Here is a 17,885-nt window from a genome sequence, read left to right on the forward strand (position 1 = left end):
AACAGTCTGAATTAAAGCTGTTTCTATAACTTTTCTGCCGTAGGAAAGTCTAATAAGAGAGAACGGTGCATTTTGCATATTTTTGTCTTATTAACTTCAAGAGAAAAATGTGAACATGACTGTTTATAGCTGCTGTAACATATGTGACACAACATAAAATATACAATATATAATTATAAACAGTAAAAAGTATGATGTGTGGTCCGGTAATACAAAAAACATTGTAATTGTTGGAAAACTGCTGTTGTATGAGAGGAATAATCACTATGGGGCATGCTGTTGTTGGAAAATAATTCATTTTGTGGAAGTACCAGCCCTCTGCTTCATGTCATGCCACATCTTTTATTCCTTACATATTGAATATATTGCTGCGGTTATTTTCCACAAAACTCCCTGATTCTGGATGGCATTTCAGATCTCTGCATCTCTCCACCTCCCTGAGTCTGAACACATAACAGTCTTCCGTCCTCCCCCTCCCTTTCTCTGTCTCTCTGTCTCTCTCGCTCTCTCTCTCTCTCCAGGAATATACTGACCCTTCTGTAGTTAGCAGACAGCTGCCTCCCGTTTGCTCTAATTCACCATCAGTGTGCTGCTAAGCAGAAGGTGGAGGAGGAGGTGATGGGTTGAACCACATTCATCTAGGCTACAATTACTTCTGGGCCTGTTGCTGTGAATCAAATAATTATTGGTCATGCAAAGCTAGTGCTAATGAGCTTTCATTCTGGAGCCATGGGCCAACATTGACTCATGCATGATAGACTTTAATTATTCCTGTGGGTAGACAGAAGAAGGGTACAGAAAACATACTTAGCATGATTGTTTAAAAATAGTCTCCTCAGCGTAATGCACTTTATTAGCTAAAATACACAAGAAAAATATTAGAGTCCAAAATGTATTTGGAATATTCTGCTATCATATTATAATATTCCTATCAGTCTGTATGATTTAGTCTGGTAAACATATTTAGACTTCCTCTTTAATAATGCCCAATGTCCTGTGGATCAGGGGCCAGTGCCAAGAAACAGCAAACCCCTCAACCACCCCATGATTAGAAACTTACTGTCAATGCATACTCACTGAAAAGACTCCCAGACTGAGCATGACAAAAAGCACAATAACGGGATTTAGAGTGACCAAGAAAAGAAATGAAAATGACGGAAACAAGAACTTCCTTGGGAATGCTGTTTTGGCTTTGGAAACGTAAAGTGATTGAGTTCTGCTTAAAAAGCTCCTTTTATATCATGAGAATTTGGTCACCATAGTCCCTGAATAAAATCATTTAATAATGATTTTTACCAAGATGAGATCAAATGATATGTTGAATATATGGTGCTTGTTATATTTAGCTGTCCCCACATAGCACACCAATACTTCACATAGTGGAATACACACCAGACAATAAAAATCCCAAGGGACTCAGTGGTGCAAATCAATTTCGCACCTCCTATATGGAACAGAAGAGTAGAAATCCTTAGACCTTGATGGACCAAAGTATGATTTAATGACTTACAAAAGCATTACATAGCAAAGAACTGGAAGACACATTGCAAAAAATGTCACGTGTCCTCCAGAGCTCATGGCTGTTCCTTTGATGGATGGTTCTCATTTTATCTCTACAAGTCAAAATGTATTACATATAAACACACAAAGGAACACACATTTCTTTGAAAAATTCACACTCTTTGGGGTGACTGACTGATATATTCACATTTACATTTACATTTATGGCATTTGGCAGATGCCCTTATCCAGAGCGACTTACAGAAATCCTTTTGAAGCCTATATCAATAAACACATCCCCATACTGCTTCACTAGGTCAGGGACTAAGAATACTAACGGCCTAAAAACCCTGTTGTGGAAGTAATATATTATGAAAATGAAACTTTACATATATATATATATATATATATATATATATATATATATATAATATATATATATATATATATATATATATAATGTACAGTATCTCACAAAAGTACATCCCTCACATTGTTGTAAATATTTGATTATATCTTTTCATGTGACAACACTGAAGAAATGACACTTTGCTACAATGTAAAGTAGTGAGTGTGCAGCTTGTGTAACAGTGTAAATTTGCTGTCACTTCAAAATAACTCAACACACAGCCATTAATGTCCAAACCGCTGGCAACAAAAGTGAGTACACCCCTAAGTGAAAATGTCCAAATTGGGCCCAATTAGCCATTTTCCCTCCCCGGTGTCATGTGACTTGTTAGTGTTACAAGGTCTCAGGTGTGAATGGGGAGCAGGTGTGTTAAATTTGGTGTCATCGCTCTCACACTCCCTCATACTGGTCACTGGAAGTTCAACATGGCACCTCATGGCAAAGAACTCTCTGAGGATCCGAAAAAAAGAATTGTTGCTCTACATAAAGATGGCCTAGGCTATAAGAAGATTGCCAAAACCCTGACACTGAGCTGCAGCATGGTGGCCAAGACCATACAGCGGTTTAACAGGACAGGTTCCACTCAGAACAGGCCTCGCCATGGTCGACCAAAGAAGTTGAGTGCACGTGCTCAGTGTCATATCCAGAGGTCGTCTTTGAGAAATAGACGTATGAGTGCTGCCAGCATTGCTGCAGAGGTTGAAGATGTGGGGGGTCAGCCTCTCAGTGCTCAGACCATACGCTGCACACTGCATCAAATTGGTCTGTATGGCTATCGTTCCAGAAGGAAGCCTCTTCTAAAGATTATGCACAAGAAAGCCCACAAACAGTTTGCTGAAGACAAGCAGACTAAGGACATGGATTACTGGAACCATGTCCTGTGGTCTGATGAGACCAAGATAAACTTATTTGGTTCAGATGGTGTCAAGTGTGTGGCGGCAACCAGGTGAGGAGTACAAAGACAAGTGTGTCCTGCCTACAGTCAAGCATGGTAGTGGGAGTGTCATGGTCTGGCACTGCATGAGTGCTGCCGGCACTGGAGAGCTACAGTTCATTGAGGGAACCATGAATGCCAACATGTACTGTGACGTACTGTGACCCAAACACACCTCCAAGACGTGCCTTGCTAAAGAAGCTGAGGGTGAAGGTGATGGATTGGCCAAGCATGTCTCCAGACCTAAAGCCTATTGAGCATCTGTGGGGCATCCTCAAACAGAAGGTGGAGAAGCACAAGGTCTCTAACATCCACCAGCTCTGTGATGCTGTCATGGAGGAGTGGAAGAGGACTCCAGTGGCAACCTGTGAAACTCTGGTGAACTCCATGCCCAAGAGGGTTAAGGCAGTGCTGCAAAATAATGGTGGCCACACAAAATATTGACACTTTGGGCCCAATTTGGACATTTTCACTTAGGGGTGTACTCACTTTTGTTGCCAGCAGTTTAGACATTAATGGCTGTGTGTTGAGTTATTTTGAGAGGACAGCAAATTTACACTGTTACACAAGCTGTACACTCACTACTTTACATTGTAGCAAAATGTCATTTCTTCAGTGTTGTCACATGAAAAGATATAATCAAATATTTGCAAAAATGTGAAGGGCGTACTCACTTTTGTGAGATACTGTATGTATGGATGGATGGTATTTATTGAAAATACTGCACTATGGCCAAAAGTATGTGGACACCTGACTATCATAACCGGATGTGCTTGTTGAACCAAAACCATCAGCATTAATATGGAGTTGGTCCCTTCGTTGCTATAACAGCCTCCACTCTTCTGGGAAGAGCATTAGTGGGACAAGAGCATTAGTGTCAGTGGCAGGTAGTGATGTCGGGTGAGGAGGTCTGGGGTGCAGTCAGCGTTTCAGTCCTGGTGTTCTTTGTGGTTGAGGTCAGAGCTCTGTGCAGGTCATTCAAGTTCTTCCACAGGGTTCTTCCAAACTTTCTAAAAGGTTTCTAGGTAGGAAAACCTTCCCCCAGAGGTACAACCAAAGAACATTTAAGGGTTCTAGATTGTTAGGAAGTTGGGGTCAGTGTGCAGGGTCCAATATGACACAACACTCTTGGAACAGATAGAGTTAAGGGTTAAGCCTTGCTGAAGGGCCCAACAATGGCAGCTTGGCAGTGCTGGGGCTTGAACCCCTAACCTTCTGATCCCAGAGCCTTAACCGTTGAGCCACCACTGAACTATATGACCTTTTTCTCAAACAAAAGCATTTTTCTAGGTGACAATAATTTGACTTGATCGGTCAAATTGAAATCCAAGCATTAGGTTTAATCAGTCCAGCTTTTATGTATTTTTTCAGCTGACACTGCACTGGACTTTTCCTGGCACCTAGATGTAATATGATATTAATTTGCTTCACATCTGTGTTTTCAAGGGTTGCACATAGATTTTCTGGAGCACTCATTCTTCTTCTGGTGTGGATATATTTGTGAGACCAATGACAGAGTAATGGTCAATTTAAAAACATTCACAGTTTTTTACCATCGCTAGAACCCATTTCTCATTACCTAAGTCACGTTTTAAAGCGCACCTATTATGGTTCTGAAAGGTGCCTAATTTTGTTTTAAAGCTCTCATACAATAGATTTACATGCATCCGAATGCTCATAATTTAAATTGCAGCATTACCTTTTTTCCCCCAGTGTCAAAAACGACTCGTTAAATGATCCGTTCTAAAGGATTCACTCTAAACTCCTACTTTCAGAGAGAATACTCTGCTCTGATTGGTCAGATGTCCCAGTCTGTTGTGATTGGTCTACCACTGTCAGCGTGTTTCAAAAAGGAAACATTCACTACCATAACGAATTTCTGTTTGTTTGCGAGCAGCCGATGAAGACCAGAGGCGGGGCTTTTTGTTACAAACCTACGTAGGTTTGTACAGGAAGTAAATCTGGAATTACTAACGACTCGTTTCAGCTGTTCAGAATCGGTTCCTTCTTTTGTGCACTTTGATTTTTTTAAACTTTGCAGACTTTTTACATTCCCAAACAGCTCTATAACACACTACATGAAAGATAATATTTGAAAAAGCATAATAGGTGCACTTTAAAATTTTTAAGCATTTTTCATTGCTTTGGCACAAAATGCATTCAATGACTACATCTTTCAAATTATATGAATTCTTTTCTTACAAACACAACCATCAGCAAAACTCTATTCACCTACAGGCCAATTTGCACATGTGTACATTCTCCTTTCAAAATTGTTCATCTTTACTTCAAAACCCAACACAAAACTGAATTAGACAGCGATTTGCTACATTTCTACAGTAATACCATATTGAAATATATTCCAAATCTAAAAAAATAAGTACTATCAAAACAATTAGACCAGCCACAGCTGATTCCCAGTTTAGCTAAACACGTACCAAGGTGTTAGTCTTTCAAATTCATTACCCTCTATACAAAAAGGGGACATTTTAGGAATAATTTTACAGTGATGTAAACATGGGTCCAGCTAGAGATGAAGTGGCTAACAGAGGAAGAAGACTGGCTGGGAGAGGGAGAGGAGTACGTATGCGTGGTGAAAGAAGACTGAGAGGAAGATCAAGAGCTGTAGTTTCAGGTGAGATTAGGGCTACTATAATTGATCAAGTAATAAATCATGGTCTATCAATGAGAGAGGCTGGTCTGAGAGTGCAGCCAGATCCGCAACGCTCAACAGTAGCATCTATTGTAAGAATTTTCCAGCAAAATAACAGGTACATTCTTCACAAGATGTACATTCTTCAAGAGCGTGTGACTGAACTGCGCATTTCAGAAGTACGTGAAGCAAAGCCTCTAAACCCACTCATGTGTAATTGTTTTTGTAATTCTGCTTAGGACCCAACGGTTACCTCCCAAAGGTGGGAGAGGTAGGATTTTCACGGATGTGCAGGACACTGCAGTCATCAAAAACAATGGCATAAAACATATTGAACCATATTGCATCATGTATGATTCATTCCTGTAATATGTACTGCAGTGAATTCTAAACAGTAGAGAGTGTCATTCTGGTTTTGCGAAGAAATTTAGAAAAAAAAAAGTTGTTTGTTTTATGAGTGACAAAGTGAGCTTGTTGGGTGACAAACTGTGCTAGTTTTGTGGAAGAATGAGTTGATCCAAGACCTATATGAAGTGTTTTGGTAGTTTTAGTGCATTTTGTGTGTGAAATTAACTTCTGTGCCAAGCTGAAAATTTGTTAGGAGAACTGTGTGAAGAGTTTTGAAAAAGTGACCTAAGTACTGAGAAATGGGTCCTAGAGATTATTTTAAAAAAATTAAGCATTCTGTTTGTACAAGCTAGCTTGTGTTTTAGGAACTCACTGTAGTCTTTCTTTTCATTACCAAAAGCTGTCTTATGCGTGTCAGGAGGCACTTGTGTCAAGCTGCTGAAGTGTAGACCAGCCCCTCCACTGAGAACTAGAGCGTTATGCCTGTCACAGACAGTCACTAGGCAGTCTTTTGTTCAGACTCATGCTAATGTGGCATTTTTTATGACCATTTAATCATAAATGAGGACCCAGATTAGTGTACCTTGTGCTAAAGGAATGATATAAACACTACATTATTACATCTCAAGCACACAACAGTAGTTTCTATCATCTCTAAGCATCTTGGTTTTTTGCAGGAACAAACATTATGGCAGATCACGATTATAGAGAATGAAAAGAAAGAAAATCTTCAGTAAGATACTTTGGTGCCACCTACAGTCAAAGAAGTCACACAACTAATAAATCCAATGACTTCAGTGGCCTGTGTTCACAAAATGTTCTTTCACACACCATTCACATTCTAAACAGACCTGAATTGCATCTGCAAATGTTCTGCATGATGCCTGTATTTACAGTATTTGATTCTGCTGAGTAAAAAAATGCTATTCATATGATGCTCATTACACAAACAGACTTTCTGTTTTGATGCTGTTTAATGTCTACAGTTATTGTTGTGTGTGTGTGTGTGTGTGTGTGTGTGTGTGTGTGTGTGTGTGTGTGTGTAAAAGGCATGTTTGCACTACACGCAGTCGTTCTCAATAGAGATGCATGGATGTATCGGCCGATAAAGGCTATTTTTCATGCCATGGACTGATCGTTTAAAAACATCCGATGATCAGGGCCGATTATATCCTGTCAATCAAAAGAAGGTGGGGAAACACATCGATTCCGTGCTGTGTGTATAGAAGATTGTGTGGAAAAAAGATCGCTTGTGTGGAATGATGAGAAAACTGCAGTTTCTAAGCTCTGTAATCGCTGCACTGCTACAATTTTACACCGGAAATGAGCAGCAGTGAAGCGGGAGTTTTGGCGTCAAGTAAATTTTTTTTATTTTGTTTTGCCGCGCTTAGAAATGCTTTTGTTTGTGGTGAGTGAGCATGAGAGTAACAGGAGTTTTCGGAGAGATCTGAAGGTGGTCACAAAAAAAAAAAAAACACAGACAGGGCTTAATTTGGGGACTCTGTGTATTTTATTGCTTTTCAATTAGAATGTGCATAAATGAAAAACCCCGTGTTCCCTCTCCCTCTGTATTTTCTTGTTGCTGGGGGAGGCGGAGCTTGACCTGCCTTTTATCTAGCTGTCAGTGCAGACCAGTGTTGCCAACTTAGCGACTTTTCAGACCCCTTTAGCCACTTTTTTTTTTTTTTGCAAAAAAAAAAAATCACCTAGCAACAAACCTAGCAACTTTATGGACAAACCTCAGCGACTTTCCAAATTTCGCCAGTACTGTCCTGCAAGCACGAGGTCTTGCTTTCCCGCTGCACTCACACCTCTCTCTGCATCTGCTCTGTTCAGTGAGCGGCTGAGAGCTGGTGATTTACCAGTGTCATGGATAATGAGACGCGCCCTTCATCCCAATTTACATCATTCATATGCGAATGTTTTTAGAATGTAAGACGAATGTAATGCAACATGTTTTACATGTAAAATAGTATACGTTATTACAACCTAGTTCTCTTGCTCAAAGTAGTTATAGTGTTCAGAAACATTTTTGATCATTCATGTTCCTTACCTGTCCTTATATAGTTTTTTAAAGGTCATAAAAGCTATTTTAAAAAATCATAAAAGTTATGAAAAGTAATTAAAAAAGTACAGAAACACACAAGCAAAAAAAATCTTTCTATCTATCTATCTATCTATCTATCTATCTATCTTTCTATCTATCTATCAAAACCAGATTTTATATAGAATAGATAATCATTACACCTGGTCTCTTCCAATGGGGGGGCACATGATAGGGGAGGCTTGGGGAGGCTTTAGTTACAAAATGTTGAGAACCTCGGAATTTCTTTGAATGTGATTAAGACTTTTGCACAGTACTTGGTTTTATTTTATATATATTGTAATATATATATATATATATATATATATATATATATATATATATATATATATATATATATATATATATACATTACACTTTTTACTATATATTATAGGAATTTTTTTTTTTAGGTTTAATTGAAATAAAATTAAAAATATATATTACTGTAACTTTTAGTGTTTTAAAAGAAGTGTATGTGGATGAACTGTGAATCTTTCTCATTGCTTTCACACAAAATGTATTCAGTGACTACATTCTCCGAACTCCAAAACTATACATTTTTCAGCATGTTTTAAAATGCTAACACACTGTTCCCAAAACTGCTAAAAACACATTCAAAAGAGAATGATGGCAAATTGTGCCTTTCTGAAGTAACCAGATTGAAATATAAAGAAAATCTTATTTAATCATTCCAACCACAGCTAATTGCAATTTCAGCTGAAAGCTTACCCAAGTGTCCTGTTTTTAGTCTCGTTAGCAAACAGACAAAAGAGGATGGCTTCGGAATGATTTAGTTTGGAAACATGGATCAAGGAAGACAGGTTGGTGGGGAAAGAAGAGTGGCAGGGTGAGGGAGAATGCGTGGAGGACAAAGGACACGAAGACTAAGAGTGGTGGTCTCTGATGAGATAAGGGCCACTATTACTGACCATATTCTAAACCATGCTCTTTGAGAGAAACCGTTTTTTACGGGTGCAACCAAATCTGCAACGTTCAACAGTTTCATCAATAGAATAAATTTTCCGGCAAACCAGGTGAGCTGTGCATCCTTCACCGATAATTGAACTACATATCACACTACAATGCAATATGTTCACATTTTTATATGTGCTGACATTTTGAAATATATTGATTGTTTTGTGATTTTCAATAGGATCTAAAGGTTGCCTCCCACAGGAGGAAGAGGCAGAATATGATCAGATACGCAGGAAATTGCTACTGTTGACATTGTAATTGGCAACAATGCAATAAAACCGTGGGAAATTCGGGATGGAGTGCTGGCAGACAATATCACTTTTGGGAATGTGAATACAGTCAACACAACGACAATTACCAGAGTCCTACAGAAACATAAAATAAGGATGAAGCAGTTGTACACTGTACCCTTTGAGAGAAACAGTGAACGTGTGAAAGAACTATGGTATCAATATATCCAGGTAAGATGTCTGTTCAGTAATGAAACAGGGTACATACACAGTTATACATAATGTAAAGTACTGTAAAACTGTGGATTTACTGTATTTTAGAGCATAATGGAGATGGAAGCCAGGCAAAATGCACATGCATTCATCTTTGTGGATGAAGCTGGATTCAAAAACACACCACAGGGGAAGAAATGTAATTGGACAGAGATCAACTATGGATGGCCCAGGCCATAATCGACTTGTGCCAGCGATGGGAGAAAGGGGCAAGAAACTTCCCTAACTTTGTTGTTGTGTGGGACAGTGTGACATTCCACTACTCTGCTGCAGTCACAGACTGGTTTGCTGTACATACCAGGATGTCAGTACTATTCCTGTCTCCATACTCCCCCTTCCCAAACCCCATAGAGGACTTTTTCTCTGCGTGGAGGTGGAAGGCTTATGACCACCATCCACATGAGCAGATGTCCTTACTGGATGCCATGAATGCAGGGTGTGGAGAGAGTTCTCCTGAAGACTGCCAGGGTTGGATTAGACATTCTAGAAGATACTTTCCAAGATGCATCACCAGAGAAGACATAAGATGTGACATTGATGAGAATTTGTGGCCAAATGCAGGAGAGGGAGAACTAGAACCCTCACAGTACTGTACAGGATGAGTGATTATATTGTACATGTTGATGTGTTTTGTTTTTTATTATTGCAGCCCTGGAATTTCAGGAATTTGTTTTTCAACTCTTCAGTTTTCAGAAGTTACTATATGCAAAGAAATCAAAAGAATAAAGGATACTGAAGCAAACTGCTGCATTTATTATTTTATTCTTGTTACATACACTTTAGTACAGTCAATGAAGTGAAAAGGCGTTATTCTTATTCTATAATGAAATACTGATTTATGTGAAAAAGTATTCAAACTTCAAAGATAAAAGTTCATCATTTATGTACTGTAATGCTCACTGTTGTCAGTGTTATGGGTGACAATGTTTGCATTCTGAGTGAGAATTCTTGCCAGTGTTAAGGTCGAACGGTGAGATTAACTGTTTGGCCAAGAGGCATGTTGATAATGCAGACTGTATAAACAGTTTTGAAAAAGTGGTTTTAGTATTGACGGATGGTTGTTACCGGTTGCAAAAAGCTGTAAGATGATGAGTATGCAGGTTTTTGTGCTCCACCACATTTAACCATCAATAGAGATTTTTAAAAATTCACAATAATTCAGTTAATGTTGTCCTGAGTTAGTGTGAGTAATTGTAAACACCATCAATAATAAAAAAGGCAACAAAGCCTGCTTCATAGATAGATAGAGAGCGAGAGAGAATATCAAGTATGAAATATTTTGACACCAAGGTCAGTTTGAAGATTATGAGCACTCTGAAGGCAGCGTGACATGAAACAACATTACAGTTATTTAGTCTTCTAGAGAGAGTGTGTGGCAAATGTTAACATGCCAAAGAACAGGACAAATGAAAGTGTGTATCTGTTTCAGAGCTTTTACTTGTTCAAGCAACACAGTACCAAGAAATAAGAAACCTGTGTAAATATATATAAATGGTAGAAAGGAATGTTCTGAAAGGTTTTCTTATATTAATCATCTGAAGAGAAGTTATAATCAAACAGCAAAGTTTTGCAGTGTAGAACAATGTCAATTGTCATTAATTTTATGAATGATACTCTTGCTGGATAAAACATTCAAATTAAGCCATGCATTTTCTGTCCTCATAGCACTGACAGGTGAACTTGTTAGCCCAGTCGATGAGGTCATCATTGGAAAGTTGCCCAAAGACTTTATACATTCCATCAATCTTCTCTATAACAAAGCTGTTTATGTTGAGGTGTAGGTAGTCATCTGAATCATAGCTTTGACGGACACATCGGCCATTACCTTGACACAGCACGTCACTGCACAGTTCAGCTGCAGTTGTAACATTGACAACATACTTATTTGCTGTGTTAGACAAGTATGTAGAAAGGGATGCGCATGATTCCTGGAAAGAAAGCTTGGATTATATGCAAAGTATTATTCAACATCACCTAAGGCTCTAACAGATGACAACACAGGCAACAATACATTATGAATAATTTAAAAAATATTTTTAAAAATTCAAATATTTGCCTCCTTTAGTAAATTGCATACTTTTTCTTAATCAAGGTCGTAGATGCTCCTGCAGAGTACATTTTGGTATTTCCCCTGCACCTACAGAGCCACCTCAACCTCATTAAGCATAGTATTAATTATTGTGTATTATCAACTATAATAAAGTTAACCACTTGATTAGTAGATTTTTTAAAATATATAATACACAGCACTCATCATCCTTCATAATGCTACATTGTTGGCAACCCAACTGGAATGAGCCAATAATATGATTTATAAAAACACAAAGTATTACCGTGTCTTTAAAATAATAGCTAGAGCCCCACAGTAAACATCCAGCGGCTCCCAGAGCTGCACTCTCGCCAATACTCCGAATCAGGTCAGCCTGCACAGAACAAACTAATTAGCCAATATATTGTTTGTAGAGGTCAGAAACATGTAGTTTACTAGAAAAACAAACAAACTACTAAACATGCTTGGAAGACATGCAGCCCTGAATGAATTTATTATGCATGTTGAAGATACTGTATAAACAGACTACTTACCTCTGACTTGTACATGCCCTTTTGATCCAGCAAAAGGAGTTGCAGATACAAATAAATGGGAGCAATGTAGGGCCGGTGTGACGACTCTGCCACTCTCATTGCTTCTAGCACCCTGTGTCGAATAAACAGAGCTGCTTTCTGGGTTTTACTTACAGAAAGTGGCATGTATGCTGATGGAAAGAATGCAGTACTTGCCTGCCACAACCACTGAAGTTTGTCATTTACTATATTTGCACTCTGAGGACATTTTCCTGTGTAGTTTGTGTTCAAAAAATCGTAGTTGTAGCAGTCAGGGAACAAATAAATGCCCCAGAGAATATTTGGTCTTTGTGAGATTCCTAACTGCAATGTTTCTTCCAAGAAACTTCTGGCAGCTTTCTCAAATTGCTCTTTGGCTATAAATGTAGCTTGGTTGCTTGTAAGGGAGGGATTCTGCTGAAGGGTGTAGTTTATGGACACTGCCTTATAGATCTCTCTTAAGTCTGTATTTTGATCAAACAAAGGAAACCACTCCTCCCAATCAAGGACAGCCAGGCCAGGTGCAGATGATGGAATGTACTGGTTGAACTCTTTTTTAGCTTTCTGCAGACTGGCAGTTAAGTTTCCCTTTTGTGGAATGCCACCATTGTATTGTGTGAAATTGTAGAGGTCAATATAAGGAAAAAGCCCCCATTTGCTACTATACATGAGGGTCAGGACTTGGTCAGGCACCTGCTGAGGTGTGGTGATGGCATGAAACCCACCAAAGTCCAGGGGGATCTGCAGTTTATTGCATTTGTCGATGGGAGCATTCCAAATGACCACAAACGGCTTACCAAAAATTGGAGCTTTAGTTGGTGGAAGAGCTGCTGAAAAGTATAACCCAGCCAGGTTCAAAAGGATGAGGAAAGGTAGTTGCTGCATATATCTTCTTGTGAACGGAGTGAGGCCCGCCATGGATTTTCTTGTGCTTATTCCTCGTTAGAAATTAAACCTAAGAAAATATTGTAAAAACTCAATAAAATATAATATGGTTAGACATTTCTGTATACACTATATGGCCAAATGTATGTGGACACCTGACCATTACCCCATATGTGAGCCTTGCCCTAACTTTTCCACAAGGTTGGAAGCACACACTTGTCTACAATGTCTTTATATGCTGTAGCATTAGAGTTTCCTTTTAACACTGGAACTAAGAGGCCCAACATGTTCCAGAATGACAATGCCCCTGTACAAAAGGCAATATCCATGAAGACATGGTTTACCAAGGTTAGAGTGGAAGAACTCAAGTGTCCTGCACCTCAACCCCACTGAAAACCACTGGGATAAACTGGAACGCTGATTGCACCCCAGGCCTCCTCACCCAACACAGCAAAATCCACAATGTTGGATGAACTCTTTCAGTGTTCATTCGTGTCCAGTTGGACACGAATGAACACTGTAGGTGTTAATTCAACACAGTGGACTTTACTCTGGACATCAGCACCTGACCTCACTAATGCTCTAGTAGTTGACTGAGCACAAATCCCCACAGCCACATTCTAATATCTAGAGGAAAGCCTTCCCAGAAGAGCAGAGGTTACTATGAGAGCAACGTGGACTAAATCTGGAATGGGATTTTCAAAAATCACATGTGTGTGATGATCAGGTGTCCACAAACTAGTGTGCATGTTGCGTGCGTCTATGGTGGTGTGCTTCAGCCAGCTTTCAAGTGAAAACTTAATGGTTGCATGGTGAGGTTTTCTGGAAACATTGTGATATTTACTGTGGCATATGTGAATAAAAACAGTGACGCTTTATACAAGCTGTAGCAGTCATTATAAAGGCCAGTTCAATCAACCTGAAGGATTTCTTCCTTCTTCTAACTTACACCCAGTAAAAATGTAGCACACCACATAGAAACTCAATTTAAAACAAACAAACAAACAAACAAACATCAATCATTCCATGATTCCATGATTGCTAATTTTATGGATTTAAACACTTGTTGAAATGCTTCAACACATGAATCATATGATACTGTAATTTAATGACTGCCCACATAACTAAACAGTTCAATCTTTAGTATTAAAGTCTAAAGATAATGAAAATAAGATTACCTGTCCTAGTAGTTAATTTAAATTTTCTCATGGACAGATTATTCATAGCAAATAAGACTGCAAACACAGTAGCAAGTGGCTTTTTCAGCAGTAAACAACACAGAAACATTAGCTTTTGCTGAGCCTTTAAGACTTTATGGTTTCTTGTACCAATTAGTGGGTTAATGTTAATCTGTATTCTATAATAAATAACTTTTTGTACACAAGACTTGACTTGAGCAACCAACTATCACATTAAAGCCATTTTCTCAGATTACAGATGAAACACACAAACTTACCAAAAAAATAAAATCAGACATCCAGCACTCGACCAACCTCCTGTCTCTGCAGATGGTGCAATGTCACTGTTAAGCTCAGGTGACTACGGAAGCTCTAAACCGCCACCCATTATTAATTTTTTTCTTTGCCATGCAATTATTATTATTTTTTTCTCGTGATCTAGACATAACAAAATTTGTTTTCTTGTGATCTTATTTTTCCTGTGTACTGGACATCAATCATCCCGAAGTCAATGGATTTATTGGATGGGTTTTTTGGTTAAATGCCTGAAATAAGGTCTGTGTTTAACACAAGCTCAAGATATGTTCACGTTTTACACTACGATATACAGTATCTCACAAAAGTGAGTACACCCCTCACATTTTTGTAAATATTTGATTATATCTTTTCATGTGACAACACTGAAGAAATGACACTTTGCTACAATGTAAAGTAGTGAGTGTGCAGCTTGTGTAACAGTGTAAATTTGCTGTCCCCTCAAAATAACTCAACACACAGCCATTAATGTCTAAACCACTGACAACAAAAGTGAGTACACCCCTAAGTGAAAATGTCCAAATTGGGCCCAATTAGCCATTTTCCCTCCCCGGTGTCATGTGACTTGTTAGTGTTACAAGGTCTCAGGTGTGAATGGGGAGCAGGTGTGTTAAATTTGGTGTCATCGCTCTCACACTCCCTCGTAGTGGTCACTGGAAGTTCAACATGGCACCTCATGGCAAAGAACTCTCTGAGGATCTGAAAAAAAGAATTGTTGCTCTACATAAAGATGGCCTAGGCTATAAGAAGATTGCCAAGACCCTGACACTGAGCTGTAGCACGGTGGCCAAGACCATACAGCGGTTTAACAGGACAGGTTCCACTCAGAACAGGCCTCGCCATGGTCGACCAAAGAAGTTGAGTGCACGTGCTCAGTGTCATATCCAGAAGTTGTCTTTGGGAAATAGACGTATGAGTGCTGCCAGCATTGCTGCAGAGGTTGAAGGGGTGGGGGGGTCAGCCTGTCAGTGCTCAGACCATACGCCACACACTGCATCAAATTGGTCTGCATGGCTATCGTCCCAGAAGGAAGCCTCTTCTAAAGATTATGCACAAGAAAGCCCGCAAACAGTTTGCTGAAGACAAGCAGACTAAGGACATGGATTACTGGAACCATGTCCTGTGGTCTGTTGAGACCAAGATAAATTTATTTGGTTCAGATGGTGTCAAGCGTGTGTGGCGGCAACCAGGTGAGGAGTACAAAGACAAGTGTGTCTTGCCTACAGTCAAGCATGGTGGTGGGAGTGTCATGGTCTGGGGCTGCATGAGTGCTGCCGGCATTGGGGAGCTACAGTTCATTGAGGGAACCATGAATGCCATCATGTACTGTAACATACTGAAGCAGAGCATGATCCCCTCTCTTCAGAGACTGGGCCGCAGGGCAGTATTCCAGCATGATAACGACCCCAAACACAACTCCAAGACAACCACTGCCTTGCTAAAGAAGCTGAGGGTGAAGGTGATGGACTAAACAATATTGAGCATCTGTGGGGCATCCTCAAACAGAAGGTGGAGGAGCACAAGCTCTCTAACATCCACCAGCTCCGTGATGTCGTCATGGAGGAGTGGAAGAGGACTCCAGTGGCAACCTGTGAAGCTCTGGTGAACTCCATCCCCAAGAGGGTTAAGGCAGTGCTGGAAAATAATGGTGGCCACACAAAATATTGACACTTTGGACCCAATTTTTACATTTTCACTTAGGGGTGTACTCACTTTTGTTGCCAGCGGTTTAGACATTAATGGCTGTGTGTTGAGTTATTTTGAGGGAACAGCAAATTTACACTGTTACACAAGCTGTACACTCACTACTTTACATTGTAGCAAAGTGTCATTTCTTAAGTGTTGTCACATGAAAAGTTATAATCAAATATTTACAAAAATTTGAGGGGTTTACTCACTTTTGTGAGATACTGTAAAATACATCAGTAATACCCCACTCAGGATTAAAAAAAAAAAAGAAAAGAAGAAGCTTTTACATGTCTTGAAAAAGGCGATTGCTAACAAGTGGCTAAATGGGACTACAGAGGTTGTCGGGGAAATTAAAAGTCATCATGCAGCAAAAACTCACCTACTACAGCCTCACTGTGTTTATATTCACACTCTCGCACTCAAAGTGTCCATCTTGATGTATCAATTTATAGTATTTTCCAATTATATTGTTTTTAAAGAAAAAAGATTGAAAGAGTTGTTGGAATCGTCGCGGTGGTGACGTTGAAGTCATGCGACCGTGGTGTAGTTCGTTTAGAGCCTAACATTAGCTTTTACTTCTAGCGATTATATTTAGGCTTCAAAAATCATAAAAGTTGTGTTCATTTGCGAAGATTATCTTAATGAATGAAACATGTAGAAATCATGAACTTTTGTTGGTCAGTGTTTATTTCTGCAATAATCTAAAAGCCAATGGAAAAATCCTATTGGCTTTTTGTGTTTAGGGAATCGGGGCGATGCATGCACACACACACACACACACACACACCTCATCCCTGCAGGATTGACGACTTCCACATTAGTGTCCGAAACTTGAGGTGTCGACACTTCCATACATACCAGGATGTCAGTACTATTCCTGTCTCCATACTCCCCCTTCCCAAACCCCATAGAGGAGTTTTTCTCTGCGTGGAGGTGGAAGGCTTATGACCACCATCCACATGAGCAGATGTCCTTACTGGATGCCATGAATGCGCAGTGTGGAGAGAGTTCTCCTGAAGACTGCCAGGGTTGGATTAGACATTCTAGAAGATACTTTCCAAGATGCATCACCAGAGAAGACATAAGATGTGACATTGATGAGAATTTGTGGCCAAATGCAGGAGAGGGAGAACTAGAACCCTCACAGTACTGTACAGGATGAGTGATTATATTGTACATGTTGATGTGTTTTGTTTTTTATTATTGCAGCCCTGGAATTTCAGGAATTTGTTTTTCAACAAATAGTAATAAGTTACTATATGCAAAGAAATCAAAAGAATAAAGGATATTGAAGCAAACTGCTGCATTTATTATTTTATTCTTGTTACATACACTTTAGTACAGTCAATGAAGTGAAAAGGCGTTATTCTTATTCTGTAATGAAATACTGATTTATGTGAAAAAGTATTCAAACTTCAAAGATAAAAGTTCATCATTTATGTACTGTAATGCTCACTGTTGTCAGTGTTATGGGTGACAATGTTTGCATTCTGAGTGAGAATTCTTGCCAGTGTTAAGGTCGAACGGTGAGATTAACTGTTTGGCCAAGAGGCATGTTGATAATGCAGACTGTATAAACAGTTTTGAAAAAGTGGTTTTAGTATTGACGGATGGTTGTTAGCGGTTGCAAAAAGCTGTAAGATGATGAGTATGCAGGTTTTTGTGCTCCACTTCATTTAACCATCAATAGAGATTTTTAAAAATTCACAATAATTCACAGTTAATGTTGTCCTGAGTTAGTGTGACTAATTGTAAACACCATCAATAATAAAAAAGGCAACAAAGCCTGCTTCATAGATAGAGAGCGAG

General features: G+C 39.2%; 1 protein-coding gene across 2 annotated transcripts; it reads right to left on the reverse strand.

Moving 5' to 3' along the window:
* Window positions 1-10,212: 10,212 nt before the first annotated feature.
* On the reverse strand, window positions 10,213-14,569 carry LOC128618726 (hyaluronidase-5-like). 2 transcript variants are annotated; one of them, XM_053642526.1, is made up of 4 exons: window positions 14,351-14,569; window positions 11,992-12,964; window positions 11,742-11,831; window positions 10,213-11,336 (listed from the first exon to the last, which is right to left on the reverse strand). In XM_053642526.1, exons 2-4 carry the CDS (start codon window positions 12,925-12,927, stop codon window positions 11,046-11,048), a joined length of 1,317 nt encoding a protein of 438 aa, XP_053498501.1. In that variant the 5' UTR covers window positions 12,928-12,964; window positions 14,351-14,569; the 3' UTR covers window positions 10,213-11,045. The 2 variants fall into 2 exon arrangements, with proteins under 2 accessions (XP_053498501.1, XP_053498499.1); XM_053642524.1 differs by lacking the exon at window positions 14,351-14,569 and having other exon boundaries at window positions 11,992-13,370.
* Between the last annotated feature and the right edge of the window lie 3,316 nt (window positions 14,570-17,885).

This window comes from Ictalurus furcatus, chromosome 14 (assembly GCF_023375685.1).
Source record: "Ictalurus furcatus strain D&B chromosome 14, Billie_1.0, whole genome shotgun sequence".
In the NCBI taxonomy this organism is placed as follows: domain Eukaryota; kingdom Metazoa; phylum Chordata; class Actinopteri; order Siluriformes; family Ictaluridae; genus Ictalurus; species Ictalurus furcatus.

Excerpts from the sequence above, each read along its gene's own strand:
- LOC128618726 (XM_053642526.1), bottom strand. The coding sequence starts at position 12,927 with ATGGCGGGCCTCACTCCGTTCACAAGAAGATATATGCAGCAACTACCT. Across the intron at positions 11,832-11,991 it reads AGGGCATGTACAAGTCAGAG|GCTGACCTGATTCGGAGTAT; the intron begins GTAAGTAGTCTG and ends TGTTCTGTGCAG. Across the intron at positions 11,337-11,741 it reads GCTATTATTTTAAAGACACG|GAATCATGCGCATCCCTTTC; the intron begins GTAATACTTTGT and ends CTTTCTTTCCAG.